Source organism: Sinocyclocheilus rhinocerous, unplaced genomic scaffold, assembly GCF_001515625.1.
Source record: "Sinocyclocheilus rhinocerous isolate Xijiao unplaced genomic scaffold, SAMN03320098_v1.1 scaffold1622, whole genome shotgun sequence".
Taxonomy (NCBI): Eukaryota; Metazoa; Chordata; class Actinopteri; order Cypriniformes; family Cyprinidae; genus Sinocyclocheilus; species Sinocyclocheilus rhinocerous.
The window spans coordinates 702,355-720,100 of NW_015654513.1; the positions used below are offsets into that span (position 1 = coordinate 702,355).

At 37.5% G+C, this 17,746-nt stretch overlaps 2 protein-coding genes across 2 annotated transcripts in view; one reads left to right on the top strand and one right to left on the bottom strand.

The window, feature by feature from the left end:
* On the top strand, positions 1–9,356 carry LOC107717442 (protein ABHD16A-like). The gene is made up of 20 exons (XM_016524188.1): positions 1–161; positions 1,408–1,464; positions 1,589–1,655; positions 3,684–3,770; positions 4,071–4,156; positions 4,245–4,318; positions 4,444–4,551; positions 4,664–4,778; positions 5,664–5,765; positions 5,897–5,960; positions 6,050–6,099; positions 6,235–6,358; positions 6,454–6,558; positions 6,642–6,705; positions 6,794–6,850; positions 6,951–7,013; positions 7,095–7,171; positions 8,304–8,402; positions 9,106–9,152; positions 9,272–9,356. Exons 1-20 carry the CDS (start codon positions 60–62, stop codon positions 9,353–9,355), a joined length of 1,632 nt encoding a protein of 543 aa, XP_016379674.1. The 5' UTR covers positions 1–59; the 3' UTR covers position 9,356.
* Positions 9,357–10,017: 661 nt separating this feature from the next.
* LOC107717441 (valine--tRNA ligase-like) overlaps positions 10,018–17,746 on the bottom strand; it is an 18,219-nt gene continuing 10,490 nt past the window's right edge. The window contains exons 16-30 of the mRNA XM_016524187.1: positions 16,370–16,528; positions 16,204–16,294; positions 16,009–16,114; positions 15,823–15,893; positions 15,141–15,266; positions 14,844–14,948; positions 14,682–14,750; positions 14,503–14,581; positions 14,069–14,196; positions 13,765–13,920; positions 13,413–13,631; positions 12,743–12,854; positions 10,810–10,988; positions 10,332–10,481; positions 10,018–10,222 (exon numbers count right to left, since the gene is read on the bottom strand). Coding sequence (XP_016379673.1) covers positions 10,154–10,222; positions 10,332–10,481; positions 10,810–10,988; positions 12,743–12,854; positions 13,413–13,631; positions 13,765–13,920; positions 14,069–14,196; positions 14,503–14,581; positions 14,682–14,750; positions 14,844–14,948; positions 15,141–15,266; positions 15,823–15,893; positions 16,009–16,114; positions 16,204–16,294; positions 16,370–16,528 — 1,819 coding nt within the window. The 3' untranslated portion in view covers positions 10,018–10,153. The remainder of the gene's footprint in view (positions 10,223–10,331; positions 10,482–10,809; positions 10,989–12,742; positions 12,855–13,412; positions 13,632–13,764; positions 13,921–14,068; positions 14,197–14,502; positions 14,582–14,681; positions 14,751–14,843; positions 14,949–15,140; positions 15,267–15,822; positions 15,894–16,008; positions 16,115–16,203; positions 16,295–16,369; positions 16,529–17,746) is intronic.

The following is a 17,746-nucleotide window of genomic DNA, read 5'->3' on the forward strand; positions in this document are numbered from 1 at the left end:
TTCGCTGCTGTAGTACTTCTGATCCTCGCAGGCCGCCGTAGTTCCTGACCGAGGTGAGAATGGCCGGCTGGATGTGGCTCCGGTGCCTTTTCGGGCCCAATCTACAGCGGATCCACCGCTCACCGGACCAGACACGTACTGACGGCAGACCGCCCCGCAGGGTACGACTCTAACTTCCCGTTTAGACTGAGCCATAGCCTTAAAACACTGCCGAGATCAGTCTCGCAAGAATGTGCGGAAGTGCATTATTGTGCTATTGGCGGAGTCTCAAATCCTAGTGAGCTGCCTATCTAGACAGCATTTGATCATCATATGCGATTTGATTTGATCGGAACGGAACGGAACGTTCGGAATAAGTTCAAATGATGTCCTAAAACACTCTCTAGATAAGCAGCTCACTCGGGTTTGAGACATCCATTGACAGAGAGCTGTTTGCTAACTGAAGAGAGCTTATCTCTAATGGTCGAGTGACAGAGCAGTCGAGGTGCACAACCATAACAACACTATTATCGCACCCATGCGTCGAATTATTGTTTCTATTTGGGTTATACATCTGACATTTGTCATTGCTATGAATCATACTTAGACTGTTGCAATAATAACTGAATAATGAGTAAAATGGTGGTAATCTTTCTTTTACCCTCTTCACAGAGAAACAGTAGTCTCACACATGAATCTACCCTTTAAAATACCAAGGAAAATTTTTGTTTTTACTACTGTAATTTATACTGTAGACTCTCCCTCAAAAATTATGTATTTGTTTGTTTAACATTGTATTGGCTAAAACTAAATAGAGACTGACAGATATTTTTGTAACCATCTATATTTATCTAAATGTTTTCATGTCTAGTCATTTTTTCCCCTTTGTTTCCGTTTGCTTACTTTTAGTTCTAATTGCATTATTTATACATACTGTATACTTCACAGATATTTCACTGTAGCAAATTTGTGTCGAAATAAATAGCATAATCATTAGGCTACAACTGTAAAAACACAATATGGATTTTGACTTTTTATAACAATAAGAATAACAGCAGCAATAATGATATTACTCTAGTACTACTAGAGTCTACTAGTTGTCATGGGATATAAATTAAAACGTTTCTTTTCATGTGTTTATGTGAGTCTTAAAATGCTTTCTTGTGGAATGAATGTTTTTTATGGGAAAAAGAATGCATACAAACAACCAAACAATAAATTACAGTGAACCTTTGAAGAGCAGATATGCGAGAACATTGGTACATTGTATCCATCAAACCTATTTTTGGTCTGTATCTAATACCAAGTGACCACAGGTTTTTTGTAACAATATCTGTGGTATTAATAAATATAGAAACTATGGTCACCATGGCAAACTTTTGTAAAGATACAGCAGACTCATAACTGGTGTTTCTTTGTCTTATGTAGGGCTGGAATTATCAGCCCAGAGGTTTGGAGAGACACACAGACAGCATCCTCGGTTGGGTATGTGATCACAGTTTCATTGCACATTTTCCTGCAGTTGGTGTAGTGACCAAATGTTAAAAAAAGAAACCGCCCAAAGGTTTTGTAATGTGAAGTTTAATCACTGTCATGTGTTGTCCTTCAGGCCTCGGTGCTGTGGTCTCTGTCCTACTACAGTTCTCCACTGCTCCTCTGTTATCTCTATAGGAAAGGTAAAATACAAATACAGCATCATATAACCACAAACCTATTTGTTTATGTGCTAAAATTGTAATTCTACTGTCCAATACACCTACAGGTAAAAGTGTATTATACATGCACTAATACACTTTTATTTTTCTTCTTGTTTCCATTTTGTTACTATGTAAATAATTAGTGCTGTCAAACGATTAATCGCATCCAAAATAAAAGTTTTTGTTTACATATGTGTGTGTACTGTGTATATTTATTATGTATATATAAATACACACACAGTATACATTTTTAAAAATTTAACAGCACTATAAATAATATACCAAATATTGTGCGTTTCTGCATGCAGATCTTAATGTTATTGCATAAGCAGTTGTTGATTGGTTCAGTCTTAATGTTACGTTCAGCAGGTGTAATCATATCATATGAGTCACAGGCTAATGCTCTCACGGTAGTGCTGTATGTATTTTTAGTCCGGTTCATAAGAGGTTTTAGACCTGAAGAGCACTGATATTCAGGTTGTGAATGGGCTGTGCTGTACTGAATGAGCTCTTTTACATCATGACTAAGGTATGATCTTGTTTAATTTGAGCATTGGAATAGCTGAATCAAAGATGTTATGGTGCAAGTGTAATGTTAAGGTACATAGAATGCAGTTCAAATACTGTAGTTTAATGTTAAATCCAGTATGATGTAGTTATGTGATCATGGTTGTATTGTATATCTTATTGATATTATGGCATCAGTGGAGATGGTCTTTGCTGTTCTCTTGTGCAAGAGAGTCTGTGCCTTACAAAGATGTGGTTAATGGCGTTCTGTAATAATTGTGTTATTAAATGACAATCAAGCACTGCTAACTGTATTTGATATTGTTAGGTTACGATGATAATGAAGTTGCATGACAGATTCTATCTGCAGATTAAATTAATTACTGACCACTAATAACAAGATAACTGATTTTTTCTGCTGCCCCAGATGAGCCAGTATTTCCACATTTTTCCACTGTGAAAACTGATATGTATTAAGTCCAAATCAGAAACCCAAGCAGTGATATTCATGATATATTATTTGTGCCATAGACTCCACTGTTTGAGAACAAGAGAAAAAAGTTGGACCCCTAATGCCCAGTGTTAGATTGTTGCTAAACATATAAAAATATTGACATTTATATATCTGTTCAAACTTTCATTAAATGTAACCCTTTTACCACTACTAGACATATATGTGACCCTGGACCACAAAACCAGTCATAAGGGTCAATTTTTCAACTGAATAAATAAGCTTTCCATTGATGTATGGTTTGTTAGGATAGGACAATATTTGGTCGAGATACAACTATTTGAAAATCTGGAATCTGAGGGTGCAAAAAAATCTAAATATTGAGAAAATCGCCTTTAAAGTTGTCCAAATGAAGTTCTTAGCAATGCATATTACTAATCAAAAATTAAGTTTTGATATATTTACAGTAGGAAATGTACAAAATATCTTCATGGAACATGATCTTTACTTAATATCCTAATGATTTTTGGCATAAAAGAAAAATCAATAATTTTGACCCATACAATGTATTTTTGGCTATTGCTACAAATATACCCCAGCGACTTGAGACGGAGGTTTTGTGGTCCAGGGTCACATATTAATAAAAACATTATAAAACATACAAATAACATTAGCAAGGTTTATGTGAAGTTTTTACATACATGTAGTGAAAATGAGGTATTATTTAAGGCTAATTGATATGAAGGCCGTGATAACACATCTATAATGTAAATCCATAACAGCTATCACAACCACAAACATTGATGATGATGATGATGATGATGAAAAAATGATGGCATGTGATGGTCTACACATCTACACACAAAAGAATCTGAATTCAACTCCCAAAACAACATTTCAAATCTCAGAAAAAAAAAAAATTCCGTTTGCATGACTCTTTCACGTCTGGCCACTCGTGTTGAGCCTTGAATAAGATTTATGAATGAATAATTAATAATGTGGTGAGGTATTGCTTGCTGTTGATCAGAGAGGATTATTATATGTTGTAGGGTACATCTGCAGCAGTAAGCTGGCTCCTCTCAGTCAGTATGTTGGCACAGCACTGGTCTGTCTGATAGGAGTGGCCTGTCTGAGAGGTGACAATATTTTACTTCCATTGTATGTTTATTAGTAATGTTGGTCTGTTTAATTACCATACTTTTGCAGTTGATATTTGTACTTTAATTACATTCACTCTGTTGTAAACTAACATTTAAAGGGGTCATATGATGCTTTTTTAAAGATCATTATTTGGTGTATTTGGTGTAACAGAATATGTTGACATGCTTTAATGTTCAAAAAACACCTTGAAATCGCATCATATGACCCCTTTAATACAGCTGTAGGTTCAACATGATTTGTGCTTGTTTGTGTTTTTACCGCTGTGCTGTTGTTAGGTTGGGGACGCTGGAGAAACCCAGAGTACCTTCAGTTCATCTCCATACTGGAGGAAACCAGGAAGAACCACACTCCTAACAACAAGGTGAGACGGCAGCAGTGCCATAGGAACCTTCCCATGGAGCTTTGCTTTAACGAGTCCATTAAAAGAATATCGATTCTGTCCCATTCAGAAAAAACTTGCATGTTTTGACTTCGACTTCAAACACTGGCCTGTAGATTTCAGCTGGAAAGAAGTCAGTAGTCCGTAAGTAAAGCTTGTTTCTCTCTTTCTCTTAGTCTTTACGTTTTAGAGGGGTTTGCTTTAATTGGGTGTCATCGGCTAGAGATGTGTGCATGTTTCTAATGTTCTTGCACTTCCTCTGTCTGCAGGAAGCTGTCTAAAGGTGGCGTGTCCCTGCTGAGGCCGGAGCCGAAACACAGAGGAGCAGCAGACAGTGTGCTAAATTCAGTTCGCACACTACCATGCCACATCTTGAGGTAAGAGTGTGTGATAATACATTGACTTTATTGTTAGGGTTGTACAGATGCATAGGTTTAGATTAGAGGTCACCAGCATAGGTTCTCATATGTGTGTGTGTGTTTTGTGTAGTTATCTGATAGTGCACTCGTTCGGCCGGAGGATGCTGTACCCGGGCTCAGTGGGTCTGCTGCAGAAGGCCATGAGACCCATGTTACAGCAGGGCCAGGCCAGACTCGTAGAAGAGGTAACGCATACAAGTACAAACCCACACTACAGTACAACACATTCAAATCACTTCTCAGGAAAACATGTAGCTTCTCACATTATGAACTCCCATGCTAATGGAAATATCAGGGATTTAAAAAAAGACATAAATTAGCAATAAAAAAAAACATTAAGAGCTAAAATGAAAAATTATCTTGAATTTGAATTTTATGAGTGAAATCTTTGTTAAAGAATTTTTTTTTTGTTCAGTAATTTTTTTGCAGAAAATGCCATAGAACAGCATTTTATATGTAGGTTACATATGTGATTGTATTATCCAAAAAATCAATTTGAGAGTTACCGTACCCTTTGGTCTTAATTATAATTACACTGAAAATGCATAATTACTGTACACTTTCTATATAGTTGTCAATTTCTTTGAAAAATATTTAGAAATTCCTTATTCAGTACCTTGTGTTTTTGAAATGATTTTGAAAATGTCTCTTATGCTCATCAAGGCTGCATTTAAAATACAGTAAAACAGTAATGCATAAAAATACAACCAGTAATATTTTAAGAAAATAGAACAATTTAAAATAACTGTTTTTTTTATTTTAACATATTTTAAAATGTAATTTATTCCTGTGATGGCAAAGCTGAATATTCAGCATCATTACTCCAGTTTTCAGTTGTGCTACTTAATATTTCTGCTGCTTAATATTTTTGCGGGAACTGTTATTTCAGGATTTTTCGATTAATAGAAGTTAAATGGGAATCTTTTGTAACATTATAAATGACTTTCCTTTTGATCAGTTGAATGAATCTGTGCTAAATAAAAGTACTAATTTATTTGATAAAAAATCACACCGACTCCAGTATTTACTGTATATGGAAATTCATCGATTATTTGTGTGTTTATGTTCAGTATGACGGTCAGCGGAACAAACTGGTGGCATGTGATGGGAATGAGATTGACACCATGTTTGTGGACCGGAGGAAAGATGGAGGACGAGCCGGAAAGACTCTGGTAAGTATGTTTATAGTGTGAAGTAAATGTACCACTACAACAGAGCAGAAGAAACCATACTAGAGGAGCTTCACGGAACGAAGTAGTATATTGAAATAACGTATTATATAGTGATATAATGTGCATCACAGGTGATCTGCTGTGAAGGAAACGCAGGATTCTATGAGGTCGGCTGCATGAACACACCACTGGAAGGTAAATGTTTGAGGCTCAATGTGTCCGTGTTATATTTTATTTTACATTACATTAAAGCACTAGATGCATGTCAAACTGTTTCCTCTCAGGTGGATATTCAGTGTTGGGCTGGAATCACCCAGGGTTTGGCGGCAGTACAGTAAGTCAACATCACGCCATCTGTTCCTCACACTGACCTTGGCATAACAGCACACAATTAATGACACAAGTAATGTAGGATTCGTATGTGTTTTATCCAAAATGTAAAATGTTTGGAAACCTCTGTGTTTTTCAGGGAGTTCCATTTCCTCAAAACGAGGCCAATGCGATGGATGTCGTCATTCAGTTTGCCGTACACAAACTGGGCTTCCAGTTGAGTGACATTATTGTGTACGCCTGGTCAATAGGGGGCTTCACAGGTAAACAGTCCCGCACCAGCCATCAGAAAACACTGACCCACAACAGAAAAAAAGGATTCATTTGTTTTCGTTCTTAATGTGCTGCTCTATTTTAGCCAGTTGGGCTGTGATGTCTTACCCAGAGATCCGAGCTCTGGTTCAAGATGCCTCATTTGATGACCTTTTACCACTTGCGCTAAAGGTCATGCCTGAAAGCTGGAGTGAGTGCTTTATTCTTTTCATCGGTTCTCGAAGGAGTGACCTAAAAAATGAACGAACGAATGGGTTTGTTTCCATTCCGCAGGACCCTTGGTCACCCATACAGTGAGGCAGTACATGAACCTGAACAACGCTGAACAGCTCTGCAAGTTAGTCACCTTTATTATGATTTATTTAATAGTAAAAACAAAACGTTAACAGTATGAGCTTCATCTAAATACGTTGCTCTCATTTCAGGTACCAGGGACCAGTGTTATTGATCAGAAGAACCAAAGATGAAATCATCACTACCACGTGAGTTATCCAGGACACAGATGAACACACACTGATGCTTGCGAAGGCAAACGCGAATTGTTGTTGATGTCGACATGGCATGTGTTATGTTTTGATACAGGGGTCCAGAAGACATCATGTCTAACAGAGGGAATGACCTGTTGCTCAAACTACTCCAGTACAGGTCAGACACAGATCACACCAACTGCTTCATCTGGTTCTGCTCTGTCGGTTGCTTTCATCTCTCTTTCCCTGTGTCTCTCAGGTATCCTAAAGTCATGACAGAGGACGCTCTCAGGGCAGTCAGGCAGTGGCTCGCAGCAGGGACACAGATTGAAGAAGGTGTGCTTTTATAGTGAATTCATTTTAAAGGGATAGTTCAGCCAAAAATGAAAAGACCTTCATTCATCTTCAGAACACAAATTAAGATATATTTGATGAAATCCGAGAGCTTTCTGACCCTGCATAGACAGCAATGCAACTATCACATTCAAGGCCCAGAAAGGTTGTAAGGACATCATTAAAATAGTCCATGTCGTAATTTTTGTTTCCTTTGCACACACAAAAGATTTTCGTAGCTTCAACAAATTAAGGTTGAACCCCTGATGTCACATGGATATGCACTGCACATGGATATAAGTAATATAGATTATTAATCTTAATGTTAAAATGAATAATAATAATATTATTAACTAATTAATTTTTATTCTCTTGGTCATTATTGAAAAATAATATTTTATGTAAAATATTAATATTAACATATATTTTTTCTTCCTTAATAGCTGAGGTTGATTATATTAATTACATTTTTTTTTCTAATTCAAATTTAATTTCTCTTTTTCTGTACTATGTGGCATATGCCTGAAATGTAGCATCTAAAACCCTGATTTATGGTTTTAGTGTATTTTTATTTATTTTAACAGGGTTTTTCAAACTGGGTTCCAAGGAGTGCAAAAGTTTAGAGAAAAGTGTAAAAATGAATAAGTAATATCAGTTCAAATATACAGAATTGATGACATTACGGTTTCTTTTTGCATTGTAAATACTGGTCAAAAATCATGAGATTAATCTCAGTTGACAGCCATATTTTCTTTCATGTTTGCACATCTGACATTAATCGTTAATAGTAGATAGAAAACAGATAGTGTCTGTTTAATATAAACTAAACATTTTCCAGATAATTTTTCATGTATTTATATTTTTATTTTGTACAATAGAAATGTAGTCTTTATACTGTACATAAATATAGCTGTCTTTTATATTTCCAGAAGGGGTTCCCTTGCAAGAGGATAATCATTTGGGCATCAGAAAGTTTGAAAACCCCTGAATTAGCATATTGGCCATAGCACTGGTTATGAACTCTAATATGAAAATAATTATGATGTAGTCGGTATCTGTTCTGCTTTCTCTGTTTAATTTGGCTCTATTAAGCAGAATGTGTAAAAGTGTGTCATTTTTTCCTCTGTTCCTTTAGAATCTGTGTACACGGGCTATGAGGTGGATGATGATTGGTGCTTGTCTGTGCTGCAATCCTATCAGACAGACAGAGAGCCCCTGTTCCCCTGGAGTGTTGGTACGTGCTTCAAACACAGTTGCCATGCTCACGTCCAGAACTTAAAGGGGTCATATGATGTTGCTAAAAAGATTTGTGAAAAGAACATTTTGTGTATTTGGTGAAATGAAATGTGTTTGTGGTTTAAGGTTAAAAAAACACATTATTTTCCACATACTGTACATTATTGTTTCTTCTCTATGCCCCGCCTTTCTGAAAAGCGTCGATTTTTACAAAGCTCATCGGTCTGAAAAGCGAGGTGTGCTCTGATTGGCCAGCTATCCAGTGCGTTGTGATTGGCCGAATACCTCAAGCGTGTTACGGAAATGTTACACCCATTACCATATTGTGAGCGACGAGACAAAAACATTAAAACCCATTATAAACAAGGCATTTGTTGCATCCAGTGGGGACATAATTACGGATTATAATGACTTATACGGTCTTTTTACGCATTACGTTGCATCGCGCCGCATAAACATAAAACCATGTCTGCATTTGCTATCGGAGAAATGACAAACAACAAGCACTACTCTACACTGCTCAAAACTCACTCCAAAGAGAAAGTAAAACTTGAAATCGCATCATATGACCCCTTTAAATGGGCTGGTGTGATAGAAACGAGGAAGTTCAGCAGTGACTTCAATCACTATGGCTACAGTTTCTGCTTAAAACAGACAAACATTTGACTGTTGGTGATCTGATCTTCTGTCTTTTGTTTCAGGTGAAGACATGACACTCGAGGGCAGAAGGCAGCTTGCTCTATTCTTGGTATGTTACAAAAATAACAGAGTATACCCAGTAAATAAAAATGCTACTCTTTCTCTCTCTATATATAATATAATAATGTTTAAAGGTCATCAATCTAACATGACTTTCCTCTCTTTCAGGCACGAAAGTATATGCGAAACTTTGACACGACACACTGCACTCCACTCCCCATTTCTGAGTTCAGGCCTCCCTGGAAACTGTAGAGCACTGATGAGACTAACAGGAAGAGAGCACCGGAGGTCAAAGGGAATCACACACCAGTACATTTGAGTCAGTTCTGTGGGGCGGCGTTTAGAATTAGTCGTTTGTTTAAATGTGACAGGGTTACTCGTTTATGTTTGTTCGCATGGTTTGATAAGAAACATTTTAAATTATTGGCTGTGCTCTGCCTCCATCGCAGTAGGTATTTAACATGAAGATCGGAAAGTGTTGATGCTCAGGTTTGTCGTCGCTCTCGTTTTGAGAGACTCTCAGTGACGGGACTCAAAGATCTCTTGCCTCTTTTTCAGCGTGTATTCATTTTTATCCTCTATTTTGTGGAGCACTGTAATTATGAACAAATCGTATCGTAAAAATGTTCTGAATGTTATATTACATATGAATATTAAATAAAACCAGGGGATACTTTTTTTGTGGTTGGGTTCCTCTGTCTTCAATCGTCATTATTTGTGGTTGACAAAATAAAAGTTTCTTATTTGAAAGCTACATTGAAATGGTACAGTTGTTTTTTGAAATTGTGAACAAGCATTGTTGATATGCTGTATATTACGTTAACTTTATAAACAGTTTACATACATTTGTATATATATATATATATAGTGAGCTTGGTGACTTTATAATACAATTACACTACAGAGAAATTTCATAATTTTCCATCTAAGGTTGATGTTTATTCAAGCTTCCCCACATTATTGTTCAGTAGGCAGGACTGACATACATTAGACAGAGAACAAAAGAATGGAAAAATTCATAAATGATAGAAAACGCATGAAAATGAGTCGTTACATCATCTTTCTGAAGTTCTCGATGGCTTCATTCACTTTTTGCAGTTCTGTTTCATTCTGCCTCAGCTGGAAAGAAAATAAAAATGTTGCACTTTTCTTCAAGACAAGCAACTGCTGAAAACTGTCATTTAAGACCATTTTCTCAGACAAATTGCTTCCCCTCCATCCCACTTACCTTCTCAGCATCTGCCTCCTGCACTTTAACAGGAACTTTCTCCTTGTAGTCGTTCTTGGCCATCTTTTCATTCATCTTTTCCATCTGTTTCTCCAGCTCCCCTTTCTTTGCTGTCAGTTTAGTGACCTCCTTTTCCAAATCAATCAAACCCTGATTCGCAGAAAAGGATTTAGAAACCGGCATGTTTACAGACACAGAAAGCTCATTACACTCGTTAAAATGTGACGCTGTAGGAGGGGGAAATGAATTCTTGACACAATGCCAAACCAGATGATTGGGTGCTGAGAACGTGTTGGATGTTATTTTTAGAGAATCAAATTTAAATAAATACTTTATCTCCTCATTTCCAGTTGATTATATTAATGAATGTATTTGGCAGCTGTGGTGGGATTATGACAACCTGAATAAAACTCCTTCAGGTGTATTAGTGCAAGTCAAAATGCTTTAGTCATGAAACAACATTCACGAAGACTTTTACCTTCAGCATGAGGTGAACAGTGCATTTATCGGAGGCGATGGCCACCGCACAGCCTTGTGGGATAGTGCTGTCGCCCCCCACAACTGGGTAAATAGCCTGAGAGTAAGACAGCGTCTGGATCTGAAGACCGTATGTCTGGACCAGAGCAGCAGTATCAGAGTCTATGCACTGCAGATAACCTGACACGGAGATAAAACAGTCACGAGTTACACATCTGCTAATAAAAATCTGAAATAATCCAAAGACTGTGAGGTTCTCGTACGTTAATACCATATGGTCAGTAGGTTGTGTGTAAACCTCAACGTGTGTGTGTGATATGGGTAATATTGAGACTAGGGATGCACCAACTTTTGCCTCTTGTGATTCTGTAATGAAGCTCATGAACTACAGAACTGTTTTGCAACATGTTTATATTACATTAAAATAAAAATATACTAAAATACCTTTTAATATATTTCAAAATAATGCATTATATTTTCTTAAATATTTACTATGATCATTATTTTTTTTTTTTAGAACAAAAACTTTCTATTGATCAAAGAATCCTACAAGAATGTATCATGTTTTCAACAAAAAAATATTAAAGGGATAGTTTGCCCAAAAATGAAAATTCTGTCATTAATTACTCACCCTCATGTCGTTCCAAACCCGTAAAACCTCCGTTCATCTTCAGAACACAAATTAATATATGTTTGATGAATTCTGAGAGCTCTCTGACCCTCCCATAGACAGCGTTAAAATAATCCATGTGACATCGGGGGTTCAACCGTAATTTTACGAAGCTACGAGAATAGTTTTTGTACGCAAAGAAAACAGAAATAATGACTTTATTCAACAATTAAGTCTCCTCCATGTCACCCTATAGCGCCATTTTGGAGAATATCCGCTGGACGTAAACAGCGTATGCTATTCTGTGTCAGCTGCACCACACTGATACGTTGTTTTCGTTCAAATCAAAGTGTAAATAAACGTAGAAAACGTATCCGTGTGGTGCGGCTGACACAGAACAGCATACGCTGTTTACGTTCAATGGATACTCTTTAAAATGGTGCAACGGTGACGCGGAGATGACGAATTGTTGAATAAAGTCGTTATTTCTGTTTTCTTCGCATAAAAAAAATAATCTTGTAGCTTCGTAAAATTACGGTTGAACCCCTGATGTCACACGGATTATTTTACCGATCTCCTTGCTACGTTTCTGAACCTTGATCCTGTTAATTACATTGCTGTCTATGGGAGGGTCAGAGAGCTCTCAGAATGCATAAAAAAATATCTTAATTTGTGTTCTGAAGATGAACGGAGGTCTTACGAGTTTAGAACGACATGAGGGTGAGTAATTAGTGACAGAATTTTCATTTTTGGGCGAACTATCCCTTTAAGCAGGACAACTGTTTTCAACACTGATAATAAGAAATGTTTCTTGAGCAGCAAATCAGCATATTAAAATGATTTCTGAAGGTTCATATGACACCGAAGACTGGAGTAGAGGCTGCTTTGCCATCATAGGAATAAATGTTATTTTAAAATACATTAGAAAACTTTTTTTTTTACTGGAATAATATTTCACAATATTCTGCTGCATTTAAAAAAAACTGCCAACCCCAAACATTTAAACAGTAATGTACATGGCCATTATTACAATTCTATACTATTGTGTCTTAATAAACTAAAAATGCAACGCTAAAATTTTTTAAAAATCAATCAAATATCTGTTATTGACTAATAAAAATAAAATGAATATCAGATGATAACCAACAAATATTGCACTCATTTTTTATGACAATCCAGCATTGGATTTGGATCAGTCACATCTGTTTAAAATGGTCCATATACCAATATTGACCAACGAAGCGTTGACGTTCCGGATCAGTGCATCCCTAGTTGAATCTAGTCAGTTTGAAATGAGTGTGCAGTGTACTGTGTGAGGTCTCACAGTCAGCGCGGGTCTTGGTCAGGTTATAATCGGCCCTGAGTGATCGGATGGTTTTGACCACAGACATGACAAACTCCATCTGACAGTCGATGTCCTCGCTGTGCCAACAGAACTATAAACAAAACAAAAAAACACCATTTACACCAGAAACTACCACAGAATGCATTTTGTTCAGACAACATCCTCTCTCTGCTCTTCTTTTCATTAAAACTTCAAAGTTCCAAAGGTTATTTTTAATCTAGTCACCTTCACATTCCACTACACTGCCTCAATGAACGATGAAAAATGATCCAGGATAAAACTCTAAAAAGAGCTCATTATAGTGGGACATCAAAGACTATATCATGATTAATAAACTCGTTTTTTGTTTTTTTCATTTAGGCTGGTTCCCTGTGTGATTTTGCCCCCTTCTGACCAGACAATTCTTGTTACAGTAACCAGCAAGTAGTACTTGATTTGAGATGTGTAGGTGACATCATGAACGCATCACTGTCCTGACTTTCTACTGACTACACACTCAAATCCACCTGACATTTCATTGGCTGAGGTAAACCACATGGGCAGCATGATGATTGCGTCCTGACACTCTTTATTAGAATAGAATAAAATTTTTACCAGCCTAGATACTAGAAAACACTGCCATTTCGCTTGACCTTTGACCTCTGCTCACCTCTGATGTTTCTGGATAAGGTGTGACACAGATGCTGGAAGTGCTGTCCTGAGCAAGTCTTCTTGGCAACCGCTGGAAGAGCTCTTCAGTCACAAAAGGCATGAGGGGAGACAGGAGGCGGAGTCCCACCTCCAAACAGGTGTAGAGAGTCTGTCTGCAGATGTCCGCTTGCTTTTGTCCCTCTGAGTCTGTCCTGCTCAACACCGGCTTCACACTCTCCTACAACGGCAGAAAAAAACCTCTCAAATTTAACAAATTCCCCTCCAAAAATCTTATTGGATAATGTCTTATTTAGAAATGTGTGTGTATTATACAAATGAAGAGGTCAAACGCAAATGTGTGAATTCATTACCAGATAGATATCACAGAGCTCGTACAGCCAGAAATTGTAGATGGCAGTGGTGATTGCGGGAAAATCGTAGGCCTGAAATCCGCTATCACACAGGGCTACTGCTGCACTCAGACGAGACAGAATCCAGCGGTCAGACACACTTTCACTGCCACACAGCTGAGAGACACAGAATCACATGTTAAACAGAGAGGGAAATCAACCCACAATACACCACAGAGTAGCTGTTCGCAAGTACTGAACATAGTTAGCATGTCCTGACACATCCTCCATCTATCTATCACTTCCTCCTGTCCATCTCTCTCACCTGAGCTTTCTCCCAGGGCACAAATCCCTCCCCCAGAGTCCTCATGGCAAACTTCACTGCGTTCCACAGCTTGTTACAGAAATGCCTGTATCCCAGAATCCTGTTCACATCCAGATTAATGTCTCGGCCTGGGAGAAATAAACAAAAACGCACATAATACTTTACGTAACCGTGTACCTTATCATATCTTAAACTAATCTAAAAGGCGCATCAATGCTATATTTGCTAAGTACTAGGGTTGGGCGATGTCTACCAAATTGGCATCAGACGATGTCTACAGTGAAACATCGTGATGGACATCGGCGATGGACGATGGCATCGTCTATCGGCCCAACCCTATTTAGTACACTAATAAATTCACACTGTAGTACACTTTGTATACTACAATAACATTGTGTAAACTACTATTTGTCTAATACTGTAACATTTTTTACCTTGACTGGTGTAAGCACACAGAGCAAATCTGAGCGCATCAGTCCCGCATTCTGGAATTCCACTGGGATAGTCGGATTTCTACAGAGCAGACACAAACAGAATAGAACAGTAAAGCATTCCAGCAGCTAAGGGTACAATAACAAAAGATTTCAAGAAATCTCAAGAAAGCGGGTTTTACCTGTCCCTGTCTGGCCTTCTCAATCTCCAGAGGGTCAAGATTGCTGTCTGTGAGCTGAGCATGAAGACCCTACACACACAAACACACCTCAAATTAATTTTGCGCAATAACACCTTATGTAGCCACGTGGTGTTGCTGTAAGAGCTGTTGTTGTTTATTTACCTCCAGTGAAATGCCAGTGATGACGTCCAGAGGGTCGATGACGTTACCGAGAGACTTGCTCATTTTCCTGCCATGGGTGTCCCGTACCACTGCATGCAGGTACACCTGAACAAACACGTCAGGTTTATACCACAAGTTACGAAACACAAGTTAGTCTAGCTTTGACTGCAGTGACACAGCTTGATACATCTGAGAGCAAGTTCGGCAGTTTGACAGACACTCACTTTGAAATTTTGTAGCTCCAAAAATAAAATATAGAAGATATTTAATATAAAATACACACATCAACACACCCACCTCTTTGAAAGGTAGTTTTCCAGTGAGTTTGAGGCCCATCATGACCATACGAGCCACCCAGAAGAACAGGATATCATGGCCCGTCTCTAAAAGTGTGCCTGGGTAGAAGACTCTCAGATCCTCTGACTAACACACATATATTGCAAAATTACATAATCAGTAAGTCTAGGTATTGAAAATATGACATAACAGCACCCAGGGACCCCAACACTATATTTGTAATATATTGCTTATATAATCATAATATATCATTAGAAATGTAACTATAGTATTTTATGTTGTGTATCATATATCTATCTAACAAATAAATATAATACAGTGCAGTGCAGCAATATCATAATTCATAATATCATATTTTAAATAACTCCCATATTTTATTTCATATTTAAAAATGTAAAATTAAATAAAAAGTACAAACAAAAAATAAGTAAATCTGGTATTAGGCAAGTTTTCTTTAAAAATCTGGTATTCTAAAAGTAATGCAAATTTTTTTACAATTTTAAATAAAAACAACAATCAATTAAATTAAATTAACAATAAAATAAATTAAAATAAATCTAGGATTACAAAGATCAGTTCTAGACCTAGTTCCGCACATTTAGACTGAGTTTAAACTAAATACTGCCATTGCAGTCTTACATACTGCTTAGCGACGTGTGTGTGTGTTGTATTAACATCTGACCTCAGTGGGCCAGCCAAAGATGGAGAAGGGGAAGATCCCTGAGGAGAACCAAGTGTCCAACACATCCTCATCTGAAACACAGACGAAGATGCTTTATTGACACCAGGGGGTAAATACTGACATAAACAAAACAGGAGGATAAAACGACTCCGTTGTAATCAGAGCATGTGTATGTAAGACTCGTACCCTGGCGCAGAGAGATTTTGTCTGCAGTGACATTGAAGCGTTTGGCAGCTTTTTCTCTGGCTTCCTCCTCTGATCTCCCACTGACCCAATAATGTCCGTCCACATCCTAAGCACAGAAAACAACATCTTAATTCCCACCATCTGTGTGTATCCAGTGCACATACTGCAAGCTGCATTTGGCTGTGCTATGCTCACCTCGCCTGGTTTGACTGACGGATCATTCACAGTCACAAAGTACGCTGGTATCCTGTGACCCCACCACAACTGCCGTGAGATGCACCAGTCCCTGAAACCCAAAAAGCGTTACCACACACAGAAAACACTCCAGCAGAGAACAGCTGGGCTGAGTTAGACAGGTCACCTGATGTTGTCCATCCAGTTGAACCAGGTTTTGAGGTGGTGGTCAGGGATGATCTTGAGCTCTCCATTTCTGACAACATCTGCGGCCTGCTTTCCCATCTCTCTGCAGTCCACATACCACTGAGGCTTCAGAAGAGGCTCCACTATGTCCTTAGAACGGCTGAGAAACACATACTCAAAACCTTTAGACATGTTAATATAACAGCTGTTATGTCTATTCCAGGATTAGATGGCATTTAAACATAAATTATGAATAAATTGGAATACATTTTTTATAAATTACAACTCATTTAGTTGTAATTATTATACAATGGATTGAATTTTTATGTAGCTTTGTTGGTCTACAGATGAAAATGTCAGGCAACCTATCCATGTTTGCCTCTGCATAATTGAGCTAGCTTCTATCAGGAGGAGACTGAATTAGCACCAAAATACCATATTTTGTCTTGGATATGCAGACAAAAAGGGATTTTTTTTTTCTTATTCAAAAGCTGAATCTACATATTTTGCTAAACTAACTAAAAATGACACACAATCGTTCAAAAGTTTGGGGTCAGCAAGATTGTTTTAAAGAGATTAATACTTTTATTCTGAAAGGATGCATTAAATTGATCAAAAGAGACAGTAAAGACATTTATAAGGTTACAAAAAAATCTGTATTTCACTATATTGCCGTTTTTATTCTTACTGACCCTAAAATTTTGAACAGCAGTGTATTTGCTTTTAAAATATAAAAATAAAAAACCCTGTGTATAACATTTCAGTCAAAGAACTTTATCAGGTATTTTTAAAAACTGTTCGATCAAACGTTATATTTATAGTATAAACTAGTAACTAGCAAGATTAGTGTTTTGTGGTAAAGTGTACTTTGTTATTGTATGGCAGCTTTAAAGGGATAGTTCACCCAAAAATGAAAATTTGATGTTTACCTGCTTACCCCCAGGGCATCCGAGATGTAGGTGTCTTTGTTTCTTCAGTAGAACACAAACGAAGATTTTTAACTCAAACCGTAGCAGTCTGTCAGTCATATAATGGAAGTGGATGGGAATCACGGCTTTGAGAGTCAAAAAAACATACACAAACAAAACCAAATTAAACCCTGCGGCTCGTGACGATACACTGATGTGTAAAGACACAAAACGATCGGTCTGTGCAAGAAACTGAACAGTGTATCTACAATCTCAATTAGAAGTGTCAATAATCCATTTGAGAGATAGGTGGCGGTAATGCACTTCTAAGTCTGCGATCCGCCATAAAGCAAGAAGAAGAAGAAGAAGAGCGTCACGCACCTGCTGTTGAGACAGTTCGGACATTGCAGTAAATCAGAGGTAAAAAACGATATAAATACGGTTCAGTTTCTTGCACAGACCGATCGTTT